This window comes from Colossoma macropomum, unplaced genomic scaffold, assembly GCF_904425465.1.
Source record: "Colossoma macropomum unplaced genomic scaffold, Colossoma_macropomum, whole genome shotgun sequence".
Taxonomy (NCBI): domain Eukaryota; kingdom Metazoa; phylum Chordata; class Actinopteri; order Characiformes; family Serrasalmidae; genus Colossoma; species Colossoma macropomum.
The window spans coordinates 17,669,361-17,693,994 of record NW_023494801.1 but is presented as its reverse complement, the minus strand read 5'-3'; the positions used below and the strand labels follow the sequence as shown (position 1 = coordinate 17,693,994).

Here is a 24,634-nt window from a genome sequence, read left to right as displayed (position 1 = left end):
TACCAAGAGAGGATGAAGGTTACTGTGCTTTCTCTGAGACAGGTGAAGCCAGCGTCTGCATCTTCTTGAACTACTACTAGTGCAGCATTGTTGGACAGCTCAGCATGCTTGGAGGAGAACACTAATTGCTGATTCTGCATCAGCTAACAGATGGCCGCTTTGGCTAGCATTTCGTTGAATGATGTGAGAAGAGGAGTGGCCACCCTACCCACTTAGAGAGAGAGAGGCCAATTATGCTCTTTTGGACTCTGAGGATGGCTGTGGATTAAATTAGTGACCCCCTGACAACAAGGCAAAAGCCCTATGATAAAAGTTAGAAAGTTATTTAAAACTATGCAAATGAGATCATATGCTATATTTGCAAAGGGATCCAGACTCCCCATCTAATAAGTGAATTTGGCTAGTTTAACCAAGTAATGTCTATATCTGAAAATTTAAATTTCCTTTGGTATGTACGTTCTCGAGCTTGGCTAAGCACATATCTGATAAATATTCATCAGTCAAACTATATGGCTAAAAAATGTAGAGTTTTTATCACTTAATTTAGAATATTAAAATGAATCTTTTGGTCACATGGGACTTTAGCAATATTATCTGTGAATAAAATTCTGAAAATTACATGTAACTACATTTAAATCAGAACAACATCCGTGGCATTTTTCCTTATTGTACTACATTTAGTACACATGCCTACGGCCACCATACCCCATACCAAATGTTGGCTAGAGGGATACAAAGCCCCCAGCACTAGGCTGTGGAGCAACAGAATGGAGGAAGCACTATCCAGTACCTTTGGAAGGAGTTGAAAAAGTATTGATTCAGCACTATTCATCCAACATCAGTATCTGACCTCGCTAATGTTCTTGTGGCTGAATGCAATCAAATCCTCACAGCAATGTTCCAACATCTAGTGTAAAGCCATCTCAGAAGAGTAGAGGCTGTTACAAAATCCCTGTTGATCCCTTTGATTTCAAATGATAGACTGGATAAGCAGATGTCTACGAACATTTGAACACACAGTCTACTTTCCTGTCTCATTTTCATTCATTCTTTTCCCCGTTGGCAGTTTTGGATGAGTATTGTATCCTTTGACCAACAGCAATGACCTTGCAAAAGATGGAACCTCTGTCCTCAAGCAGACGGTTTATCAAACTAATAAACTTCTTTTTTAAACTCACCTGTTGGTTCTTCTGAACTGCTGTAAGTGGCGGTGGGGGAGGCCACTGGAATCTCTATTAACAAGGACGAAACAAAACAGAGACAATCAGTAACAACAAACTACTCAATGCCACATCTTTTTCTGTTCCTTGAGATTTCCTATTTCAGAGAATACTGGAAGAACACTTAAATTGTACTTCACTTCAAGGCCTTCATGTATTGTGCAACATAATGATTTATTAAGACACAGAGAGTCTCAAGGCCCCTTTTTAATAGACATGTTATTGATCACTGATGAAAATGCATGTATTTGATTTTATTAGGTTTCCTGCTCAAAGCCCACTCTTCGCTCTTTGCAGTGTTGGCTATTGTAAGCTATCCGCCGCCAGGGGATCCAGCGGCCATTAAAACTGCAGTTGGCACAACGTCCGACATCACAAAAAATTTCATATCGACCTATTAAAACTAAAACACATTATCTCGCAAAATATATGAGAAACCAAATCTTTGCAGCTCAAGCACTGGGGCTTGCGCTCCAGGTTTTACACTAGATTTGTTACTTTCCCAATGAAAGGAAGGGAAACCTAATTCCATGGGGTTCATAGGTTTCATTTCGCTTTAGTGGAAGCTTGCCAAACATATCAGAGCGGTTCCATATCCGAGATAGCTTTGACCGAAGGCCAGATTCATCGTTATTGACGACATTGTCCATTTAAATACGGCAGAATGGTAGAGGTTAATGCTAACTGCCCCTCATTGTGTCGTGCTCCCAGGAAATTATCTTATCGAGCAATGCCAGTGGGGAAGGGCTGGGTGCCAGCTTCCCCTCACTGCGGCCCGCTGTGTGGTCCTGCCGTTTATCACCACGGAGATGGAATCTGCAGCCTTGTTGATACTGCCAATGAACATATCACCAATCATGGTTTTGGAGCAGGCCGTTAGATTCATGGCTTGATGGGCCATCAGCAAAGGCCGGGGGCACACCAGGCCACGTCGGTCGGGCCTATATAGTCTGTTTGCTTTAGCACAGGTCAAATAGCAAGATGTCCATCTGAGGAAATAATGGGATTGGGAACAGGGGCGGGAATGAATAGAGCCAGGCCATGAATTCATGAATAATAAGTGTTTATGTAAACTGTTTTTAGGGGTGTTATCCATTGGATACCTGTGGGAGTACTTGAGGGATTGCAACAATAACTCGATTTGGAGTGCTCTGAGCTAATGTTTGTTTAAAGGTTTGTTTAATTTGTGAACGTTTTTATTGGCACTGTCATCTCTCAGTGTCTTGTTAGTGTGGATGTTCAAGGTCACACCTGTTCAGAACTACGAAAATGACAGAATCTATGGAGGTAAATACGAAATAATGACTGTTTCTTCAATCGCTTAAACTGCAAGTGTTTGTATGTCCTTAAGTAACAATCCTTATTCTGACCAAACATTCTGCATAATTCAATCATTGAGTTGTAAGCATAGTAATTCAGAATGGGTTGATGTAAAACTTACAAGTCACATTTCTTAACGGTGGTGGTGATAAGAACCAGGGGTCACAAATTAAATACATCTCATTCACTGTCCAAAGTCTACACGTCTTCCCAGTTTATATATGCAACGTTTATAATGGTAACATTTTTCTTTGGGAGTATTTTGCCTTACAATGCCATGCATGTACCTCTCTGCCATAAATACATTAAGATATATATATTTTAGGCCAAAACTTTATCTCAAAACTGTTGAGGCAATGTCTCAGGCAATGTATTCATAACTATTTCATGTAATAATTTTCTGTGAGGGAGCTTTTAGAAGCAAACTCTTCAGACTTCTGGTTCCACTGTAAACAATTCTGAGTAAGTTTTCTTCTAAGGTAAGTTTCTCTAGAATAGAGCATTTCACATCATTAATTTGAAATTTATTTAAGCATAATTTCTGAGAAATTGGTGGAATTCCCCTATAAGAATAATAACGGAAAATAAGCCAATAAGCAAAATGCGCACATACAACATCTTAGCTTAATTAAAACACCATTCTTCAAATGCTCTCTTCAAACATGGCTAAATTTCCTATTAGGATATACATTAGAGCTTAACTATTCCATGTTTAAAGTTTGTTGTCTGTTAAAGGGGAATTCAAACAATATTTCTAAATTTCTGTATAATTTAATCATTTAATCAAGTATAATTTAATCATTCAATCAAGATACAACATTTCTAGAGAAACTTACTGAGTCAGAACTGTTCACAGTGGTGGTGATAGGAACCAGACGTCCACCTCTAAAAGCTCCACGGAAAGTTATACTATGAAATAGTTACAAATAGCATTTCATGCCTTGAGACATTATTTTACAGTAGATCTGAGACATATAAAATGTTTTTTAAATACTTTCATGATGGAGGGGTACATGCAGGACATTATAAGGCAAAACTGTTCCTGAGGAAAACTCATTTTTTCAGATTTACTATTTTTCACTATCATCAAAAAGAACATATAAAAACTGAGAAGACACGTGTAGATCCACTGGTCATTTTTGATAATAAATAAAATGGCTATTTGCATTGTAGACATCATGACATCTGGCTTCTATTACCAGCAAAAATATACCAGTGAATAATTTTCACCTCACACCACTCTGAACCACTTTGTTTATGTCTCACTGATTGAATTGTGCAGAAAATTTGAAAAGTTGATGGAATCGCCCTTTAAGGCCTTGTACGCCATGGTCACTCCAGTGAAGCAGCACATGGATGTATCTCTTTTCTTTTTGTTAGTTTATTGCTGGTTGATTGTCAGTAGGATAAGTGAGAGAGAGTCTTACTGATGCAGGGGGCAATGGGTGAGCGGCTCTGCTGGTAGCCTTTAGCACAGCGGTTGCAGGTGATGCCCGTCACGCCGTCTTTGCACGGGCACTGTCCTGTAGTCTGATTACATGTCTTTCCCGCAGCACCAACTGGATGGCAGTCACAGGCTGGAAGGAGAAAAAGACATGAGAGAGCTCTAAAGCTTTACACATCTCAATGGTGGGGATAAATCTTTGATCTCACGATAATTACACTCAGTTATGATTCTTTAAACACTTCAATGCTTCATGACATGATTGATTTTACAATTTTACATCAGCAGCAGTGATGCCAACCAATCAGCACTCAGTAGCACTAATGCTAATCAATCAGCACCCAGTAGTAATGTCAGCATCCTAGCGTCCATCTGTCTACTTTCTAAAATTATAGGAAGGTCTAGGATAATTGGTTAGACCTATTCTAATATTTTGTTTTTAGACGTTTAGCTCCATTTATCCCCATTCATTTAGGACTCGCATGCAGGCCACCTCTGGAATTTGGAGTCATTTTTTTGGTATAAAACTTAAACTGTCTCTGCTGCAGCTTTGTTGCTAACTAGGCTAACTACACTAACTACTCAAGCTGATGTAAGCTAAGCACAGGACATATATTTCTTGAAGAAACTATCATGTTTGCAAATCGTCAGACCCGGATCATCCAATGGGTCTTATGGGCGTGTGTCCACGAGCCCGAGTTGCTAGGGGGCCCGCATGAGCAATTATGAGAAAATCTAAACCTCTGTTCTGATTCGTGGTGGGAACTTCACTAATGACACAGCGATAAAAATGAACTAGCACCATATTAGAGTAGAAGATGTCCATTTTGAAAGGCAAATATAAAATGTCAACCACCCGAGTTAAAAAGTTGATTTATCCTTGTTGGTGGTGATCTGCGTCATCAAAGGTAAGATATAAATGGAAAAAACCAAACATTTCCACACTCACCAAGTACTTTTCAACTGTCTGATTTTAATTTACATTGCCATCCTTGGGGTTAATGTTTTGCTTGTCAAGAACAGATGCATGCTTTATAGGGAAATGTTACATTGGTTGTTGGGTTTATGTTAAACTGTGTTCTCATTAATCTGCATAATCTTGCTACTGTTTTGTCTCAATTGGAAAAAAAAAAGTGCTCATATTGGTGACACTGTGGTTAGTATGCTGTCACTGTGGTGCGGCATAGGCCTTGTTTAACTTGCTGTGATATCCTAACAAAATCACTGACCACCCAGGAGCCCATAACTTGATGATCCAGGCCTGCACATCATCCACTCAACAGAAAATATCTCATGTAAGACGACGAGTCCTCATCGGTGTCCAGTGTTGTGGTAGTTAGCTGTGGTTGTAGCTCACATCTGAAGAAGGAGCCTCTGTTACTCATCCAACATGAAAACTACCAATTTTCCTCAGCATTTTTAATAATCATGCCTTCAAATGTATTCCTCTTCATTCTGCTAAATTTTTGTACTACTGATTTTTTTAGCCTAAGCCCTTGGGTCCTATATTAATTTCTGTGTATTTTATTATATAAAAAACATCCCACTGTCACAAAATTAAGTTTGGTACCGTCACACATAGTTTTATTTGGCCAATAAAGAAATTAATTTCAACTGAATTTCTAGTTCACAGACTGTCCATTAGGAATTTATAGTCATCTGCAAATGTTTGGGCGCCCCTGGTCAATTTTCTTTTCAAATAGTGAACTAAAATCTGCTATAAAATACCATATATAGGTGTGATCTTTGTAGAGGATGTGCTAACTTATTTTCACTTAAAAAATTAACAAAACACAATTTGATCAGATGCGTTCAAACTTTTGCAGACAACATTATGCTTTAACATTCTGAATGAAATGGATGAGGGAAAAAAAAACATAGAATGAATGGCAGACACCAGGACCAAAAACCTCAGCAGCGTGAACACATGCATCACTGCAAATTTTCTGAAAGATTTGCATCATATAAGAGGAACTGTAGTGGAAACTTCAACTTAATGGAAATTCTCCATTGCTCTTCATGAACGCACGTGTGGAAGCTTAAGCTTTGGCTTGTTTAACCTCCCAGAGCTAGATGTGCCCTCTGAGCTGATAGCCAGTCTGGAACTTTATTTGGAGAAACCACAAAACCAGAAACCTCTATTTGACATTGTTCTGCTGTGCCGTATGAACAGTTATGGCCTGCACCTGTGAGTGTTTTGAGTGCGTGTGAGTCTGGTTAGAGTCTGCCCAGTGGTGTGTGTGTCTGTTTTTTTCCTAGTTTCTAACTGGCGTGTATGGGGACTGCCCATTGCGTGCCTGAATGAGTGTGCGTATGTGTGTGTGAATGTCTGTAGGTGTCTGGTTTTTGCTTGTTATATACAGTACTGTGCAAAAGTCAGAGACCACCCTTCATTTATGACATTTCCAGTCAAAACAACCATTAGGCAAAAATTATTCAACAGTTCTTCAGCTATCAGGAGAAAAGCAGAAAATTACACAGAAGCCTCAACATCTAAGTATAATAAATATAAATGTTTTCAGTATTTAGTGTGTCCACTAATACGGCTTCCATTCCTAACGGGAGACTTGCTTTCAGTTTTTCAAAGAAATCTGCAGAGATGATTTTCCACACCTCAAAGTTCAGTCTTAGAAGTTGGCTGTACATTCAGTAATTTTGTTTTTGGACTCTGAGGTGGTCAGTCCATTGTTCTGAGAACATCAGCAGCTTATTTGTTTGATTTGCGAATCTTCTTCTTTGTTGTCCACCTCTTTTTTCTCAGTAACGGCTTTTTGACAGCTACACATCCTTTCAGACTCATAGTGTTGTCTTCTCACAGTAGAAGGATGGACAGAAATACCTGTGGATTGCTTCAGATCTACAGTAAGAGTGGAGCTTGATTTTCTCCTCTCTCTCAAAGATGAAAGTTCTGTTTATCTGATGGTGATTGAGTTCTGAGTTGAGTTGAGATGAGTTTTGGTGGTCTACCAGGTCTTGCACGGTTGTTATAAGTTGCATTTTCTCTATATCTTCTGAAAAATTTTTGAAATCTGTTTTTTTACTTCCATTGACTTTCCTCTTCCTTATATATGGGTGGATTATCTAGTACTAATCTTCTCAGAAACATCTGAAAAAATAATATCTTGTACTTAACGGTCACTGTAATGAAGTTTAACCCCTGACAAAGTTTTATTACACACTTCTATAACCTAAGAATAGCTCAACCAGTTTGCCCTGAAGTCCCTGTAGTCACTGAATAATAAGCCTTAGTAGTAGTATGTAGTAAGCCTGGGATTTCAAGAGGTTAATAAATAAAGGGTGATCTCTGATTTTGGATGCTTCTGTATATGTATGTATATGCGTCAGGGCTAAGCATGTGTGCATGTCGTCACCACAAGTACAAAGCCTTGTATCTCCATTTTTGTCATTTTTTTTTTTTTATATATATAACATGATTGGAAAACACCAGCTGGCCTTTACATTTGGTCAAAATTTCATGACAAATGGACCAATAAAAATGGTCCAAAATTAACTTTCATTAAAAGTTACATTTTTTCCTCCTCCTCTAAATTTACCACTTTAGGGATACAAGCTTTTGTTCTGACAGCGGTGATATGTTGGTGTTGGGTTCTTTCTTGGTAGGCCTACACATGTGTGCTTCTCTGGCCTGATATATGTATGTGTGTGAGTGTGTGTGTATTAAAAGCCTTTGCTCTCTGCTGTAGGGTTGTGATGTGCCCCATAGGCCGTTCGCAGGCCGCTCTGATCGAGTTTCCAACGTAAAGGCTCTTGGCAGGCGCGGCCCCCGCAAATAAAGGCTGAATAACGTTCCCCATTAATGGGGCAGCGCGGAGTACTTCAAAGCCGCTCTGCTTAAGCTGTTAGTCAGGAGGATCGCACATTAAAAGTGAGAATTTCGTTGCGTGCTGGCGCTGCCCAACGTTTACCATAAAGCTGCATGTTTGAAGTTCCAGCCCAGCTTTCTTCATCAGGCCGGTAGGTTTTTATGGAGCCGAGGAGTAATTTGAAAACAGCTTGAAACGGGCAAGCCTCGCGAACTCTGTTGAGCCGTTAGCGGGGAACGAGAGACGCTCGTGAAGATCAGAACTCCCTGGCCGAATTAAACGAGACAATGGACGAACTTTGTTTTTCTGAGGCCGAGTCTGAGGGAGCTGTTTCCAAAACTTTCCAACAACACACCTTCTTTTTTCATTTACTACTCTTATACAACGTTGAAACTGGTAAACAAACAAACAAAAAAATCACACTTTCCATGCTAAATTAAATCCAGTCCCGTCAGCCGTCAACAGCACTAGAGTGCAACTATGAGATCATGAAACAGACATTGTTTTTCCTCCCACCATCGCCCTTTCCAACAAGAACATAAATTACGTTCCTCTGACTTACTCTGATGTGAAAATCCTTTCTGAGTGGATGCAGAGCCCACATTAAGTAATATAGGATAATTACGAATTACAAAAACAATGGGATGGGACCGTGACCGAAACCAAATGAGAGCGGCTGGTGGAACTAATTTCAGACATCCTCTGGATGAGGCTGTATGTTTTCACAGACTACAGCGCTTGTGGGAAGAACAAGCGAACGCTCTTGAAAACAGCAGTGCCAAGAAGCGTTCTTCGGAGCAATGCCATAGGAGAACCACTTCTGATTCCCTAAAGAACATTTCAGTTCATGGTTCTCTGAAGAGAAACACTTTTGTAAACAAAATGTGAGAGTATGAAAAATATTTTTAAAGGTTTGGGGAATCACATTACATAAAGGTTCTATAGCAATTAAAGTTTTCCTAGAACTGTAAGGCAAAAGCATAGTAGCCTTTACTTTTTAAAGGGGCATTTCAACCTAAAAGTAGCACTCTTTTTGCATGGCTGTCAAACAGTTAAAATAATTCACAGCAATAAATTGCATTTGTCTGCATAGTTTAGCTCAAATTTGAACCTAAAGATTTTCTCCATTTAAAAGCAGTGCATTTTGTTGTACTTATGACAGGACAAAGTAAGTTTCATTAGAATGTATATCGTCGCTATCAAAAAAAAATCTCCAAAATAGTAACTTTACAGGAGAAGGCAAAAACACTCACTCATGAACTTTCAGTGTAAGTTAATTTATTTCATTCCAAGTGATTTTAGAGCATTTCTATTGGTCCATTCATCATGCATGGTTATCTCTGGACAGCAATGATATTGTATATATTGTATGTATATTGTATAGAATGTTATATAAAATTCAACTTGAACATAAGATCACATGAATGCAGGGTGAATGTGAAAAAAAAATTACTGCCATTTCCAATTTCCATCACCAATGTGTAGAAAGAGCAACAGTAGCTGCATGCCCTGACTCCTCCGCCACTGTAGCCTCTTACTGTCACTCTGCTATGATACATCTTATTCAGAGGGAATTTGCTGTTTGAGGGTTTTTTGTTTTATTCATAGTTCTTCTGTGAGCACTGTCTGATGTCTGCATCCTCCAGTGCTAATGTTATTGATATTATACTGTCAGAAATAAAAGGTTTTGTGCAGGTATATTTTTGTGTAGCTTAACCCCCTTAAAATCCAGGCTTATTACATACTAAGGCTTATTATTCAATAACTACATGGACTACAATGCAAATTGACTGAACTGTTCTTGGGTTATAGTAGTGTGTGGGAAAACTTTGGACCTGCCGGATCCTGGTCATTTAAAGGGTTAAATAGGTTTTTAAAAAGCTTGGAGATAAAACTGGGTGTGTGGAGTCAATGCACGTTAAAAACATATTTGCAATGGAATATGGTACAATTATGTTCCCTAACTAAAGATACTAAAGACGTATCAGCGCATACAGTGGAGATAGCATACAGTGACATTGGGGGTGTTACTCCCGCAACAGTGAAGTACAGTGTACTAATATTAATGATACTGATGATGTAAATGATACTTTACTGTACTTACGTAGGTGATAAAAATTCATGACATTGCAGTAGCTGGAAATATCATTTCTTAAGAAGATTAAAGATCCACTAATCAACTTTGGCATTTAAAATTTGTATTGGAAAGAGGAGACTAGAGTCATGGCAATAGCATGTGATATGCATGGTTTAAAGGGTCAGACTAGAAAAATCATTAACAGTGTTAAAAGAATAACTTAATTTAATAATTTATTATTTTTTAACTTTGACACCAATAGTTGTTTGTCCTGTTATGTAGTATTCTGTAGTACCATCTGTAGTAAATTTGTATCCATTTTGTGTTTCTCATCCATTTCTTTCACTACAATACCCAGCATGCATTGCACAAATATATCATAGACCACTGGGTATCCCCCCTCAGCAATAAAGTAAATACAGATGTGATATTTTGCCAACTTCTGCATTAGTTAACTAAAAGGAAAATAAGTGCTTGTAGTTTTCTAGAAGCTTCTAGAAGAAATTCCTCCCACTTCCTACATCATCTGAAGGGGGTTTCCTTGTCTGTAAACTGGAAGCCTCACTCTCTACGCTTTTGTGGCACTACTGTAGGAGGTATGTAGGCATGTTTACAACAGATGTATTGATGAATACACTTCTCATTTTAGTTGGAGCGCCCCTTTAAGAGTGTCGATTTTAGCTTTTAACATTAATGCAGAGCGCCAACTAAAGAGACACCAAGTCTTTTTTTTGTCTGTGCTTATTCAATCCATCAAGAGATTACATGTGCTTAGAGTCCACTTCAGAGTCTCCAGTTGTCACTGATAAGGTGGAACTATACTTTGAGGCAAAGTGCTTTGAATTTCAATGTGCACTTGACACGGCTACTTCATATTAGTCACACTGGAGTGGCTATGCTCCTGTACTCGAGCCACCCACCAGCCGGCCTACCTGCTGTTGTTTTAAGCACTACTCTACTTTTACACCCTCACAGTGCTCCACAGAGCACCGCCGATCACCATCCAAACTAGAAGCACTAATGAATGCTAGAAGCTGGGTTAGGGGGTGGAAGGAGCTGAAAAAGTGTGGCCTTTGAGGTGCTGAAAAACCAAATGTGAGGAAAAAAAGATAAAAAAAAACAAATTGGCTTGTACAAAAGTTATGGACCATTTCATGGTTTATTTTTTATGTTTTCTGAATATATTAAGCAAAAAAATAAAATTTGTGCACAAAACATTTGCACTTCAAAATCAAGGCTATCCAAACTTTGGCACACAACTTTACTGTTGTCTCATAAGTTTTGGTTAAAATAAATAAATAAATGAATAAATAAAAAAAACGATGGTTCCATCTCTAAATTTATGTATGCGCAATGTTTTATAGTATACAGTCTTTTTTTTCTATCTATGAATCCTTTCCAAATAGAAAGACTGTAGCCTTTTCTGAGCATCTCTCTCTGTGCTGAAAAACATCAGCCATCCTTTAAAAAATGTCCTGGCTTGTCACATGAAATATGTCACATGAAACACAAATTTATGCATAAATGCATTAATTATCCTGAAGAAAAAAAAAACTTTCTAGTGTAGCTTTTCAGATTTTGACAACTAATTAATTAAAGTTGAATGGAAAAAATAAGTTTGTCAATATTCACAAAATATTACTGCCAATTTTCATTTCTATAATCTACACCAACAAACCTTTGGAATTATTTAAAATTCTTCAGACAGAAATGTACTTACTGTTTAGTAGCCAAACAAATGGAAAAAAGTCAGACAATACAGAATGTAAATGTAATTCATTATGTATCCAACTATGTCGGTTATTTTGTTATTATGTGATGTAAATCTACTAAAAACTCTAGCCTTCCAAGGGTTAAGCGCGAACTAAGAAAGAGGGAGAGAGAGAGAGAGAGAGAGAGAGAGAGAGAGAGAGAGAGAGATTAACAGAGAGAGAAGGACTGAGAAAGGTGGCAAGTTAAGCTACAGAAGAAAGAGGCTTGTGGGGGGATTAAAACAAACTGGTGTAGCTGTGGTGCTCGACATGCTGTTTAAACTGCGCTTGATGAGGGATGAAGTCGTTAATCTGGGAAATAAAGCATGAGGCATTCCGCGCTGCCACTGGAGACGGATTCGGTTCGGACCCGCTCTGTTTCTTTTTTTCATTCCCGGACCGTTCCCTATTCCCTCCTCGGCCCTTCACGAGCGGGGCCTGCGCGGCCGCGTTTGCAGGAATTAGAGCCGATTTTCTACCGAGCGCCGCTGGCTCTGCTGTCATGTTTTCCATCCAAAACAAGCACGGCGAGATGGTTGGCTGACTCGAACAATAAATACGGCCTGTCCCCTAACCCTCGTCATGAGTGAAGGCTCTGTCACCTGAGGAGAGCGCGGCAATCAGGCTGTTTAGCTTTGGACCCCCCTCACTCCACGGCCAAAGACATGGATGCGTGCAACTGGAAGCCGTCAGCTCTTTCTACAAACCCCTCCCACTTTTTGGGAGCTACATGTCAAGCTCATTAGCTTGCGAGAGAAGAAACGATGTATGCTGTGTGAAAAAAGAACAAAACCAAAAAAAGCTAGCCTGGCTGTAGGCCTATCCGTTCTACCTTCTGCCCTCCTAGCATCCCAAATATAGCCTGAGTAAATGTTTTGGCTGGCAGGAGCGAGCAGACATCGGTGAAAATCATTCATAACCTCCGTATGAATCAGCAGCATTCCTCCGGTGAGAATACTATAGCGATGACAGTGAAGCATGGCGCCGCGTTCGCCATCAATCGCGCCTCGACTGCAGGCGGCCTGCGAAAGAAGCCTCTCTAGCAATCGGCTAACTGGCTGCCTACATCAGTTAGGCTGAAGTCTATTAGCCATTTTCCTCAGTCTGAGGCCAATTAGCTTTAGCCAGTGTGGGCGGTGAATGAAGCTTCTGGTTTTGGGAAGCTGGGGGAGACAGTGGGGGATGTATTAGTGGGTGGGTGGGGGGGCATCAGGATGGCAGTTGGGGTACTGTTAGAATGACACTGTGGAATCCATCTCAGAGCCAGCAGGAATGCAAACACAACGGTGGTTAAAAACCACACTGTGGTTTGCTCTAGACTTCTTCAGCAGCTGTGCTCACTGTAAAATATGTGATGGCTCCAAAGGGCGAATGGTAAATAGGTTTGAAGGGATCTGGTAGCTTGATATTTTTACAGTAGAGAAGTATTTTTTATTTGAACCCTGTAAACTCTAAGCATATTATTCAGTTTATTCATCTTCAGACTTATAATTCAGTAACTACTGCAATTCTGTGATTCAGTGATTTTTATATGACTAATATGTAGGTTATGAGATCGTGGAAGAGCAGTCCAGACAAGTCCGTTGAGTTTAAGGGGTTAAGTTTCCATACCTTGAGGCATTTTCCCCATGAACGGCTTTAACGTTGTGTGCCCATTGTTGATTCTACACGGAGGCATGGGATACTCTGTAAAACTAACTCAATAACCCAGCTGTCACAACAGAGATTAGACCAATAAATATAAAATATCTCATTATACATATGAATTCGGAGTCCACTAATGCGTTTCAGTGTGAGGGATTGCTGCCTTGTTCGGGGTTGATTGTTAACATTCTACTTTTGTTCTGAATTCCATGGCAGGTCTCCCTCTCTCCTTGGCCTCGGCTGGCTTTTTCCAGGGGAACTCCTTTTACGCTAGCGCTGTCTCGTTCCACTCTCAGGCAGCTCATACTCATTACGCTTCTCCAAGTTAAGCAAATAAAATCAAATAAAAAAGAGCAGCGAGCCTGCTTGCTTGGGACCACCGATATTACGACCCTTCACTGTTTTAATGATGGGAGTTCACCCTCCTAGTGCATTTTTTAAAAGGGGTCTGCAAAAGATATGTTGGCTCTAAAACTACCTAAAAGTTCATTACATTTGTGTAAGCTGTGCAGGATTAGTCACTGATGTTCAACAGTTTGTGATGATGTACTGAAAACAAGTAATGCATTGAATTTTCTTGATTCAAATGTATATATTATTTCTGAGTCTGAGTCAAGACTAAGACTTTGTAGTAGTTGAGCCTGAGTCAAGACTGAGACTAGATTAAGATTTTTTCAGAATATAAAAAAGTAGAAAGGTAGGAAAAGTAAAGTTCATCATACATTCATTATCATTCATTATATTAATATATATTAAAACATTCTAATTTATATTTTAATATATTTTGTAACATGTACAATAATATATAGCCTAAATTATAATTATTGTTGTTGTTGTTGTTGTTGCATTGCCTTACTGCTTTGCATTGTCACTTTTGAAAGGAAGTTCTCTACAACTTATGTAGAATTACCACCTAAAGTCAACTGAATATAAACCAAACAACAGCCATCTGTTACTGTCATTAAATTAAAACAGTAATAACAACATTGTGATCTCTCAGGGCTTGTCTCAATTATACAACCAATGAACATTAACAGACTAATAATACCCTGTTAAACCATAATGGAAAGATCAATTATATCCTCATGATGATAAAAAGATACTTTGCCACTACCCAGGTGACCTGAGTGAAAACGAGCAGTCTAAATGTGTACAGCAGGGGTGTGCCACAACATTATCACATAGGCATACCCCTAAAAAGAATACTGAAGAATACTCCCCCACTCCCCCGTTACTGTCTGGGAAGCATTTGAGCTTAGCAACTCAACTGTTTTCAGGGTAATCCATGACAGTAAACAAGAAAGACTATGTTTGCTAGTTAAACTAAGAACACTAATTCAGCCATAAGCCTTGGATTTGTGTTTAGCCTGGATCCTAAACCTTTCCTTCCGTTTAAGAAATATGAACAATCTGATCATCTGACTATACAATGTATAAATTCCCCATGCAAAATGTTGCGGCACACTCTTCTAAGCTACATTACTATTTGGAACTTAGGAAAGAGGCACCATTTCTCAAGCCGTACAGAGACGGTACCTCGCGCATGCAGTCAAATCAAGCGGACCACCCACCAAGATATGAGGGTATGATGTGGCATATTGCAATATAGAGTTTTATGCAAAAGTTTTAACACCTCCAGTCAAATGACATGTTTTTTTGATTTTCTAAATGAAAATAAATACATATCCTCTACAGAGAAGACACTTAAATATAGTATTCTCCTGTAAATTATAGTGCAAGATTTCTGTTTATTTTCTGAGTTTAACATACTGGGAAAACATAACACATAAATTAGAAAATGTGCCATAACTTCGACACAAGCCGCTTTTTATGCTTATTTTTTCCCGATGTGTGAAATTCAGCAAATAAACAGTAACTGATAATTAAAATGTGCAGAAGTGTGTTCTCTATAGAGGATGTGTGAACTTATTTTCACTTAGAAAATCAACAAAACGTCATTTCACCAGGGATACCCAACTATAGTACCTGAGCGCTGATAGAGGGGTAGGAGAGGGTAGTACACAAGGGGTAGGAAGATCATGTTGAGAGGGAGATGCCCCCTTTGGCCCCCCCTGTGGCATTGAGCCTGATTTGAATCAAGTGAATTCAATGCTTGTACAATGAAGCTCTTCTGGATTGATCTATTACTCATGCTTTGGACTATTCTAGTAAACAACAGAGAATCAGAGAGAGGTTTTTAATTGCTTAACGACTCCTCTGACAGCAAAGCTAACATTCAGTCTCTATCCTTAATCCCTGGCAGAAGGAGCTCACCACCACCTTATGGTCTTCTGCCAAGACTGAGTGTGCAGTGGGAACGTGGATTTCCTCTAATCTCAACATGCGCTGTGGTGTTCATGTGTGCATATGTAGCCTACACAGCACTAGTGTTTGTGCACGACTGTTCAAGCACACTCAAGATAATCTCACACTTCACTTTGACTTATGTTTATTTGTGTTATCTGAAATTCCCCAGCGGCTCCAAATCTCTGCAGCAGGCTGGAGGCCAGGAGGCTAATTCTTGTGCAGGTGGGCATGAGGAAGTGAAGGTACACCTCACCTGATTTTCTGGGTGCAGTTTATCTCATATCTTGGGATGTGATAAATTAGCATGCAGCCATGCCAAAGTAAGCTGCTGAGAGAAGTTCTGAAGTTCACTTGCTTGACCACACTGAGAAGTCAGTTGTTTTTTTTAGGCCTTAATGGCAAACTTACAGAGATAGCATTGTTCATAGTGGTGGTGATAAGAACCAGATATCTGAAGAATTATGATGCCTCTTAAATATATTGTTTTATGATAGTTTTGATAAGGTTTTGGCCTAAAAATATTTTTTGAATATCTTTTATGGTGCAGAGGTACAAGCAGGGTTTAGGCTAAACAGTCATCCAAGAACGTACTCTGTCAGATTGACCACTATTTTACTATGATCAACAATTAAGAACATTACATTACATTTAAACATTTAAAACATTGCATTACATTTATACATTTAAAAACATTACATTTAAAAACATACATGTAGGTTCACTGCTGATTATGGATAGTAAGTAAAATGGCCATATTTGCATTGTAAACATGGCGAGCCTTGGTTCCTACCACCACCACTGAAAAGAAATCCAAGGTTAGGAAAGTTTGTTTACACTGCATGATTTCACATCAAACCACTCCAAAAGACTTAACCCTTGAATTATTTAGAAATTGCAAAAAAATCAGTGGAATTCCCCTTTAAGCCTTAGATGTCTAGAGTTATCATTGCTGTTTTAGTGTAGGTTAGATTTACATTAATTTATTACATGTTATAAGTAATGCATATATATTATATTATATTATATTATATTATATTATATTATACTATGGGACTAGGAAGGTTAATTGTGATTGAAAGTTGTGTGAGTTACTTTTCCTTTTAAATTAGTTATACTAGTGATTAAGTGTTTGAACTTGACAATGTTGGAACTAGGCAATACAGTTCAGTCTAACATATTTGACATATCTAATCGAATTATTTTATAAATGTTTATGTATCACCATGGGCAGATTTGTTCACGAAAATATCAGACATTAGCATGTGGTGCATCCCTATTAGCAACTGCTGGTTGAACTAGCTTTACAAAATGTTGGCAAAAATCCTTATCAATCTAATAATATAATACTCTGTTTTACTCAGTATATTTAAATTTAGAATGCATTGTTAATTCCAAATGATGCTTATTTTGTGTGCATGTGAAGGGTCACACTGTTAGGATAGACTGGATGTAGTTTTTTTGTCTTGTAATTGAGCTAATTTGTTGTTACTGTTTTCAGGCTGCCTAGTTTTGATTACCTGCAACAACGTAGTCCAGCTCAGCGGCGTGGCATTTCAAACTCATTTCAGTGTTATGTAGTAAATCTAAACAAAGATCTGTAGATTTTCTTATTACATTGAATATGTCATTGTTCTGTAGATGTGTTTAACCATGCAACAGAACGCATATATCAGTTAGAGGATAAATCAATTAGAGGATCGATCAGTTAAAGCCGGGGTGGGAACTCCAGTCTGGAAGGCCAGAGTACTGCACAGTTTGGTGACTTTACTGTTCAAGCACACCTGATTCAAGTCATCAGTTAATTAGCAGGCTTGGTGCTACAGCAGGGAAATCACCAAACTGGACTCTGGCCCTCAGCTACTCCTGAGTTAGAGGCTAGCAGCAGATTGGTTCAGACCGTTTAAGTGAAAATTCCATTTCAGCTTAGCTTTTTAGCCCACTTTGACTAATGATTTGAAAGCACCTAAATCTCTGCGTACCTTTGCAGGCGCGTCTGTGGGAGATGGCCTTGGTCATGTCTCTGTAGTAGCCCTCTTTGCAGTAGTGGCAGTGGCGCCCAGCTGTGTTGTGTCTGCAGTTGAGGCACACGCCTCCGCTCCTGCGGCCCGACAGCTTGTACAGCTCCATGTTGAAACGGCAGCGGCGCGCGTGCAGGTTACAGTGGCAAGCTGGGAAAGAAGGGACGAGACAGAGAGAGAGACAGTGAGTTTGATTTCAAGATGATTCACAACGTAACACCTTGGTCTGTTGATTTTGGCAGGACGAGACCTCTAACTGCCTTTTCAATATAGAACAGTCCTCTAAGGCTGTGCATCACTTTGCAGTTGGTGAAAGCCCAAATAGGAACACTGGGTCCATGCTGGTTTTATCTATGGTTAAAACAGTAGATAAATAAAATAGAATAATAGAAAATAGAAAAATAATAGTAAAAACAACCCATATTGCATCCTGTGGTGAATAAAAAAATGTTCCAAAACGGATACATTTTGCAGTCGAAATACAAATATTACTACATGCACACTATAAACATGCTGACATGTCATTAATGGCGGTAGTATATTCAAACAAAAATGGCATTTTGAAGAAAAATAACATCTTTTTGCCCAAAACGGCGAGATATTTTGACTTGGTTAAGTGCGCCATGCACTATAATTAAGTAAACTTTTTTCAGATATTTTATCATTTGGGGTATATTGCCAGCTTAGGTTAAGTAAAACTAAGGCTACTGCTCTACTTATAAACTGCTATTTAGTACAATAATACAAACCTAAACAGAAGTCCATTTATCTTTTACTTGTTAAAGTAAATTTACTATTTTAGAGATACTTGTTTTAATTTGGACAGCAACGATATGTGAAATCACTACTTACTGTATTAATGTTATACATATTTATTCGAACATTGGCAAATGTTTCTGGGCAAATGCATGCTTACTGTCCAAAGTTGCCAGTCCAGCCTTATGATATCAATAAAGTCAATTATGTGCAGGAGTGTTAGTTTACATGTAGCATACTTGAATTTGAGAAAATTAAGTAGTCAAAATAGGAATATTACTTATTCCTATTTTGACTACTTAATTTTCTCAAATTCAGCAATGACACATTGAAACACAGGGCAAAGCATATCAGGCTTTGGATTTTGTCAGTTAACCACAGAGCACAATAAAAGCAAATTTTAGTCATTGTTCCTCATAGACAAAAATGGCTCAGACCTGCAGCTAAGATGACAACAGAATGACAGTGTGTCCTCAGGGGTCTATATTAGAGCAGTCCCCCTACACCTCAGCCTGAGCAGTGTGAATAAGAGAGCAGAGCTGATTCAGACAGACTTCTCCTGTCTCTACACACATCGAGCACAGAGGAGGAGACCCGGAGAGAGGGATGAGAATAGACGAGAAGTTTGACTAGCACCCTGAGAAAGCTGTGTTATTTTAATGACATCACTGGATCTCCAGGCCTCCGTCCACTCCAGTAATTCATTAAAAGACAATAGCTTTGTAAAAACAGTTGGCCAGGAGACTGGAAGATTGCTTGCTCTCTCTCTTTCTCTCTCTCTCTCGCACACACAATCACCTGCTCAAAGCTTTGACCTTTCATCTTGCCTGGCTCCTGCCATCAGCCATGAAATTGAGCTTCTCTGCCTACAGCTCTGAACTGTTTATGGCAGCAATAAGAGTTTTTTTATATAACTGTTTTACCTATTTGTTTGTTTGCTTTTATTTTTGCCATTTAATGTCATTAACCATTGCTTATTCCACGCAGCACTTCTTCTCTTAACCCCATAAACTCTCAGGGACCTGAAAACACTAACATACTTTAAAACACTCTCAACAAACTTAAGTAATTATATAATGTAAATATCAAATTTATATATATATATATATATATATATATATATCTTCAGTTTTATCCAATATGTTAAATATGGTAAATAAACTATAATAAAATAAAGGATAATATATATATATATATATATATATATATATATATATATATATATATATATATATATATATGTATAAATATGTTCTCTGTAGAGAATGTTTTAACACATCACTTGTGTTACACACACACTTCACTTTTTCAGAAAATCAACGAAGTGTCATTTGATGAGGGGTGTCTAAGCTTTTGCTTACGACTGTATGTGGGCCCATACACACCTTATACTGTACAGGCCCACACTTCAGTTCCTCAGTTGTATATCAGTTATTTATCCTTTAATACACGCTGTTCTCTCTCTCTCTCTTTCTCTCTCTCTCTTGTATATTTATTTATAATTTCTGTATATATTACATTTTTTAAGTTTTGGAAAATCCAGAATTTTCAGAAAAACTTCAGAGTTTCAAGTAAGTAAGTAAGTAAGTAAATAAATAAATAAATGAGGTCTTGTATTTTAGTACATGGCAGCACTTAAACGTTAAATGGAAAGTAATTTGAAAATAATGAAAAGCAATCAGAAATCATTCTGAGATTGCGTAATGCTTTAGACTGCTGGTGCTGATGACTGTTTTGAGCAGCTCCGTCAGTAATCAGAAAGCTCCTGCTCTCAGAATGACTGTACTGTTTTCCAAGAAATTATTTCAGATTTTTGTCTTTCTGCTTGATGGGCAGGAATGGGAAATGAATCCAAAGAGTAAAAAAAAATAGTTCCAGTGCTGTTAAAGTTCATAAAGTTTCACCATTGCAGTAACTGTGAATCTTCCACTTTGATTCAGGCAGCTTTAGAGCTTTGATCCACTCTTGCGTCAGATCGGAAAAAAATTACAGGTGTTTCTGTCCATCTTTAAACTGTGAGAAAACACCTGAGCACTGCTAGCTGCTAGTTCTCTTAGAACAATGGACTGACCACCCCAGAGTCCAGACCTCAACATCACTGAATGTGATTTCTTGGATCATGAACCAAATTGTATGACTGAACTTTAAAGGTGTGAAAAAATATCTCTGCAGATTTCTTTGAAAAACTGAAAGCAAGAATCCTGAAAAGAATGAGAACCATAATAAAGGAAATGGGTGGATACGGTAAACACTGAAAAAAGGTTATTATATTTAGTTGTTGAGTCTTCTGTGTAATTCTCTGTGAAACATGTTTTCTTTTTTTTTCCTGACAACTGAATGTACTTCATTTTCATTTTGATTGGACTATAGCTGCTGTCGGAACAAAACCTCATATCTCCATTTTTGACATTTTTCAGTTTTTGACATCATTTTAAATTACCTGTTTTATATTGTGTGTAAATTTCATGATGAACGGATCAAAAGAAATGGCTCAAAATGACTTGGAAAAAAGTCTGCTTTGATTGACTTACATTAAAAGTTTTTAGCTTGTCCTGTAAAGTTACCATTTTGGAGATATGAGGTTTTATTCCAAAAGCAGTGATACTACTTATACAGTGTAGACTGAAATAATATAAGCTAGACCCTAGAAGGGTTAAGATGTTTTAGTCAATATTTAAAGTTTTTTGTGGGAACACCACAAAGTTATTAAATTACAGTGTTAAATCTATTTACAGTCATTTCTTCATGTTACCTGATAGAGAGTAATTTTTTCTATAACTTCACAGACAATGTCATTTTTCAGTTGTGTAGTTGCAGCATCATAGTAGAACCATTTGATATGTGTATCTGCAACAGACTGGTTTGATACAATTGAATACAGTGGTGCAGTGAAAGCTTTTGAATGCTAGTGTATATAACAGAAAGAACGCATATGGCGGGATTGAACAGGCCTGCTTTTTAAGGCTAAAAGAGCAGGAGATAGCTGGAATGTCTGAGCCACACACTTCCCCCCGACACAGGAGGAAAAGTAAACAAAAGAAAGTGACAAAGACCAGTGAAACGTGCCGCATGGACAGTAAGCATGCGCTCTGCGAGGAAGGCTTTCATCAGATGAAATACGGCCAGCGCTGTACTTCAGTATATGGCGGCCCTTAAATGGAAAGTAATATGAAATTATGAAGAGTAATCAGAATGCATTATGACATTGCGTAATGCTTAGATTGCCGGTGCTGATTGTTCCGGGCAGGTCCGTCGGTAATCTGAGAGCTCCTCCTTTCAGAATGACTGTTTTGTTTTTTCGAGAACTGATTTCAGATTTTTGTCTTTCTGCTTCACTGATTATTTACGATGTTGTCTTTCGCTCAGCAGAACCAAACGGTGTGTGTGCAGGTGCGCAGCAGAAAGGCCCTCATCATGGCTCATTCTCTTTTAATCTCTCCATCTGTTGCCTTTTGCCTTTGAGGTTACTGCTCCAAGATGGAAGTGATAGACAAAAAGAAGAAAAAAAAAGCAACACGGAAACACTGTTCAACCCATATAATGCCCTCTGCTATAGTTTGACTCACACCTGCCTTAGAACGCAGGCAGCGGTTAGTCACCACATACGGGCGGTTTCTTACAAACGCACACGCACAGGAAGGAGGTGTTAGGCAGCTGTCAAGTTTTTTTATCCCCCCCCACACATCCCAAACACTTGGCCCACTCAGCACGTTCACAACATACCAAAGCCAGGCTTTGAATCTCTCTCTCTCTCTCTCTCTCTCTTTCTCTCTCTCTGTCTCTTTCTCTTTTTTCCTCTGTTTCTCCTGATTTTAGGCACTACTACTTCCCACTTTCAAAAGAATACTGCAGGAAAATATATTTTTTCATGAATAAGAAAATGGCCCAGTTTTTCAAAACATCTGCATGATTAAATGGTTAAGATGTAAACAAAGTCATTCAGAGATAATTCAATCATGAAGATGTAAATTGTGTTATTCAAAGTCGTTTGATTCTAGAAAACCTTAATGAGTCAGAATGGTTCACAGTGGTGGTGATAGGAACCAGACGTCCACCTCTAAAAGCTCCCTCACAGAAACTTATTACATGAAATGGTTATGAATACTCAGCCTGATGTCTGAGACACTGTTTTACAATCGTTTTAAGAAGGTACTTTATAACGTTTTTAAATCCATCCATGGTGGGTGGAGTAAGGTGGGCACCGTAAGACAGTATAGAACCTGCATCGTTCGGTTTATCTACAGTTAATCATTTCACATCAAAACACCCTGCATGACGTTGTTTACATCTCAACCAGTTAATTATGTAGAAATGCTAATATGCTACTATAATTTCTCAGCAAGGACATTATTCCATTATCCCTTAGAAGGTGCAGTTGGGTGATAACAAAAGCATGGCATCTTTTCATATTAATTATTTCTCATTTAACCAGAGTTTAAACTTTCAATCCTACCACATCTGTGTTCACAAGTAAAACAGGTTATTTTTAAGATTTGAATTTGATGAAAAGTAATTGTTGCTTATATATTTTTGCCACATTTTTATTGAAACAAATAAAAAGACAGAGGCGCAGACTCGAAGCTGTCAATGCAGAATGTAAATAGTAAGTGTAATTAATTACAAAACTCAATATGTAATTATATATCGCTGCTGTTGGAACAAAACCTCATTTTACTTTTAAAGTAAGTTAATGGAACCAGACTTTCTGTCAGAGTAATTTTGGGCCGTTTCACTTTGAAATTGTGTCAGAAACTGAAAAACGACAAAAATGGAGAGACGAGGTTTTGTTCCAACAGCAGTGATGTGTTATTACATGTGTGTAATATGTAATATGATATAATTAAACAATTACACTTATATAGTGTAGTAAAATAAAAAATAATAGTTTTCAACCTCTAAGTGATAAAATCTGTTGAAATAATTGAACTCTTAGCAGTTAATAATCATTATACCTGTCACAGTTCCAGACACAGTAACGCCATTATGATTAGAAAAACAAGCTAATATGATAGACAGTAATAAAGCTGTTCCAAGTTCCAAGCTAAAATATTCAATAAACAGAATAATTTGCCTCGTAATTATATTAATTAGCCTCAGTTTAGTGTGTGCTAATGCTAAAGCAGTGATTATTAGGCATTATCGCTGCAGCTGTCCCCAGCCTCTCGTAATGAGGACTGTGCTATCTCTCACACACGTCACACTGCTGCAGCATTTATCGGCCGCCTAATTGTCCCGCAGCCCTGATTGTTGGTGCTCTGATAAGCTGTATTTAGACCAACAGGCTGAGAATGTCCCTCAGTGTATCACAAACTGGGCCTGCCAAACCGCAGCTTAGAGAAAGACTGACCCCGGGCCTAAAAGCCATGGATGACCACAGAGGCAGATAGAGCCAGTGTTCGTAAAACTTCCAGGTCAAAAAGCTTTGACTTCTTTCTCACAGTGCATGTAGTATCATTTTAGTTTTATCAGAATCCTCTTAAAGTTAATAGTGAATGCAACAATTGTCAGAATTGCTGCTGTACTGTTACTTAGTCCATCTACGATCCCTCAAAATGGAACATCAACTTCAGTGTGTATGTTCAGCAAGTCTCAAAGGTTACATCTTTCTGCCTAGTTATTAATAATGCAGCTGTAGTGGAGATTTTTATTTCACCCACAAGAAATTCATCACTGACATTAGCCTGTCTTCTGAGGCCTGTAGGTGGAGCCATTCAGCAGAGCTTGCATGCACTCATCAAAATGATTTTAATAAGGTTTATGCCTTTGTGGCACCACTTCTGCTGTTTTAAAAAGGATCCACTGCCATTAAAACAACAAACCAACAATTAGTTTGTACATATTATTCAGCAGTAGGAAATCCTCAGGGCCTTCTAGACCTTTAAAGAAGGCCTAATGATTTCAGGGAACTGAAAAATGTGTTTGTAATTTTTAGCTCATTGCTACGTAGAATGATCACAGTGGTTGAATTTAAACGCAAGTATTGTGGCACATTAAAAAAATGTTATTTTCCTGTGGGATGAACATGGAAACAGCCAAGCTAGCTCTCCCACTGGTAAGGCCCATTAGGAGCTAAAGGCCTAACGCATCAGATAAAACATCATTTATAAGTGACAGTTGAATCAACAAATCATAGTCATTGATTAATCTAGGACAGCCAAAAATATGAATTACACCATTATTAGCTTAGAGCTAACATACTACTGGAACTTCTATATGAATGCTAGCAGAAATTAGCATTATTGTAGAGGTATTTTGTCTATTTTTTGGAATTTG

At 38.3% G+C, this 24,634-nt stretch overlaps 1 protein-coding gene across 1 annotated transcript in view; it reads right to left on the bottom strand.

The window, feature by feature from the left end:
- Positions 1 to 24,634, bottom strand: part of ntn1b (netrin 1b) — a 79,817-nt gene that overhangs the window by 21,259 nt on the left and 33,924 nt on the right. The window contains exons 2-4 of the mRNA XM_036590494.1: positions 17,567 to 17,755; positions 3,968 to 4,117; positions 1,179 to 1,232 (exon numbers count right to left, since the gene is read on the bottom strand). Of these exons, the coding sequence (XP_036446387.1) occupies positions 1,179 to 1,232; positions 3,968 to 4,117; positions 17,567 to 17,755 (393 nt within the window). The remainder of the gene's footprint in view (positions 1 to 1,178; positions 1,233 to 3,967; positions 4,118 to 17,566; positions 17,756 to 24,634) is intronic.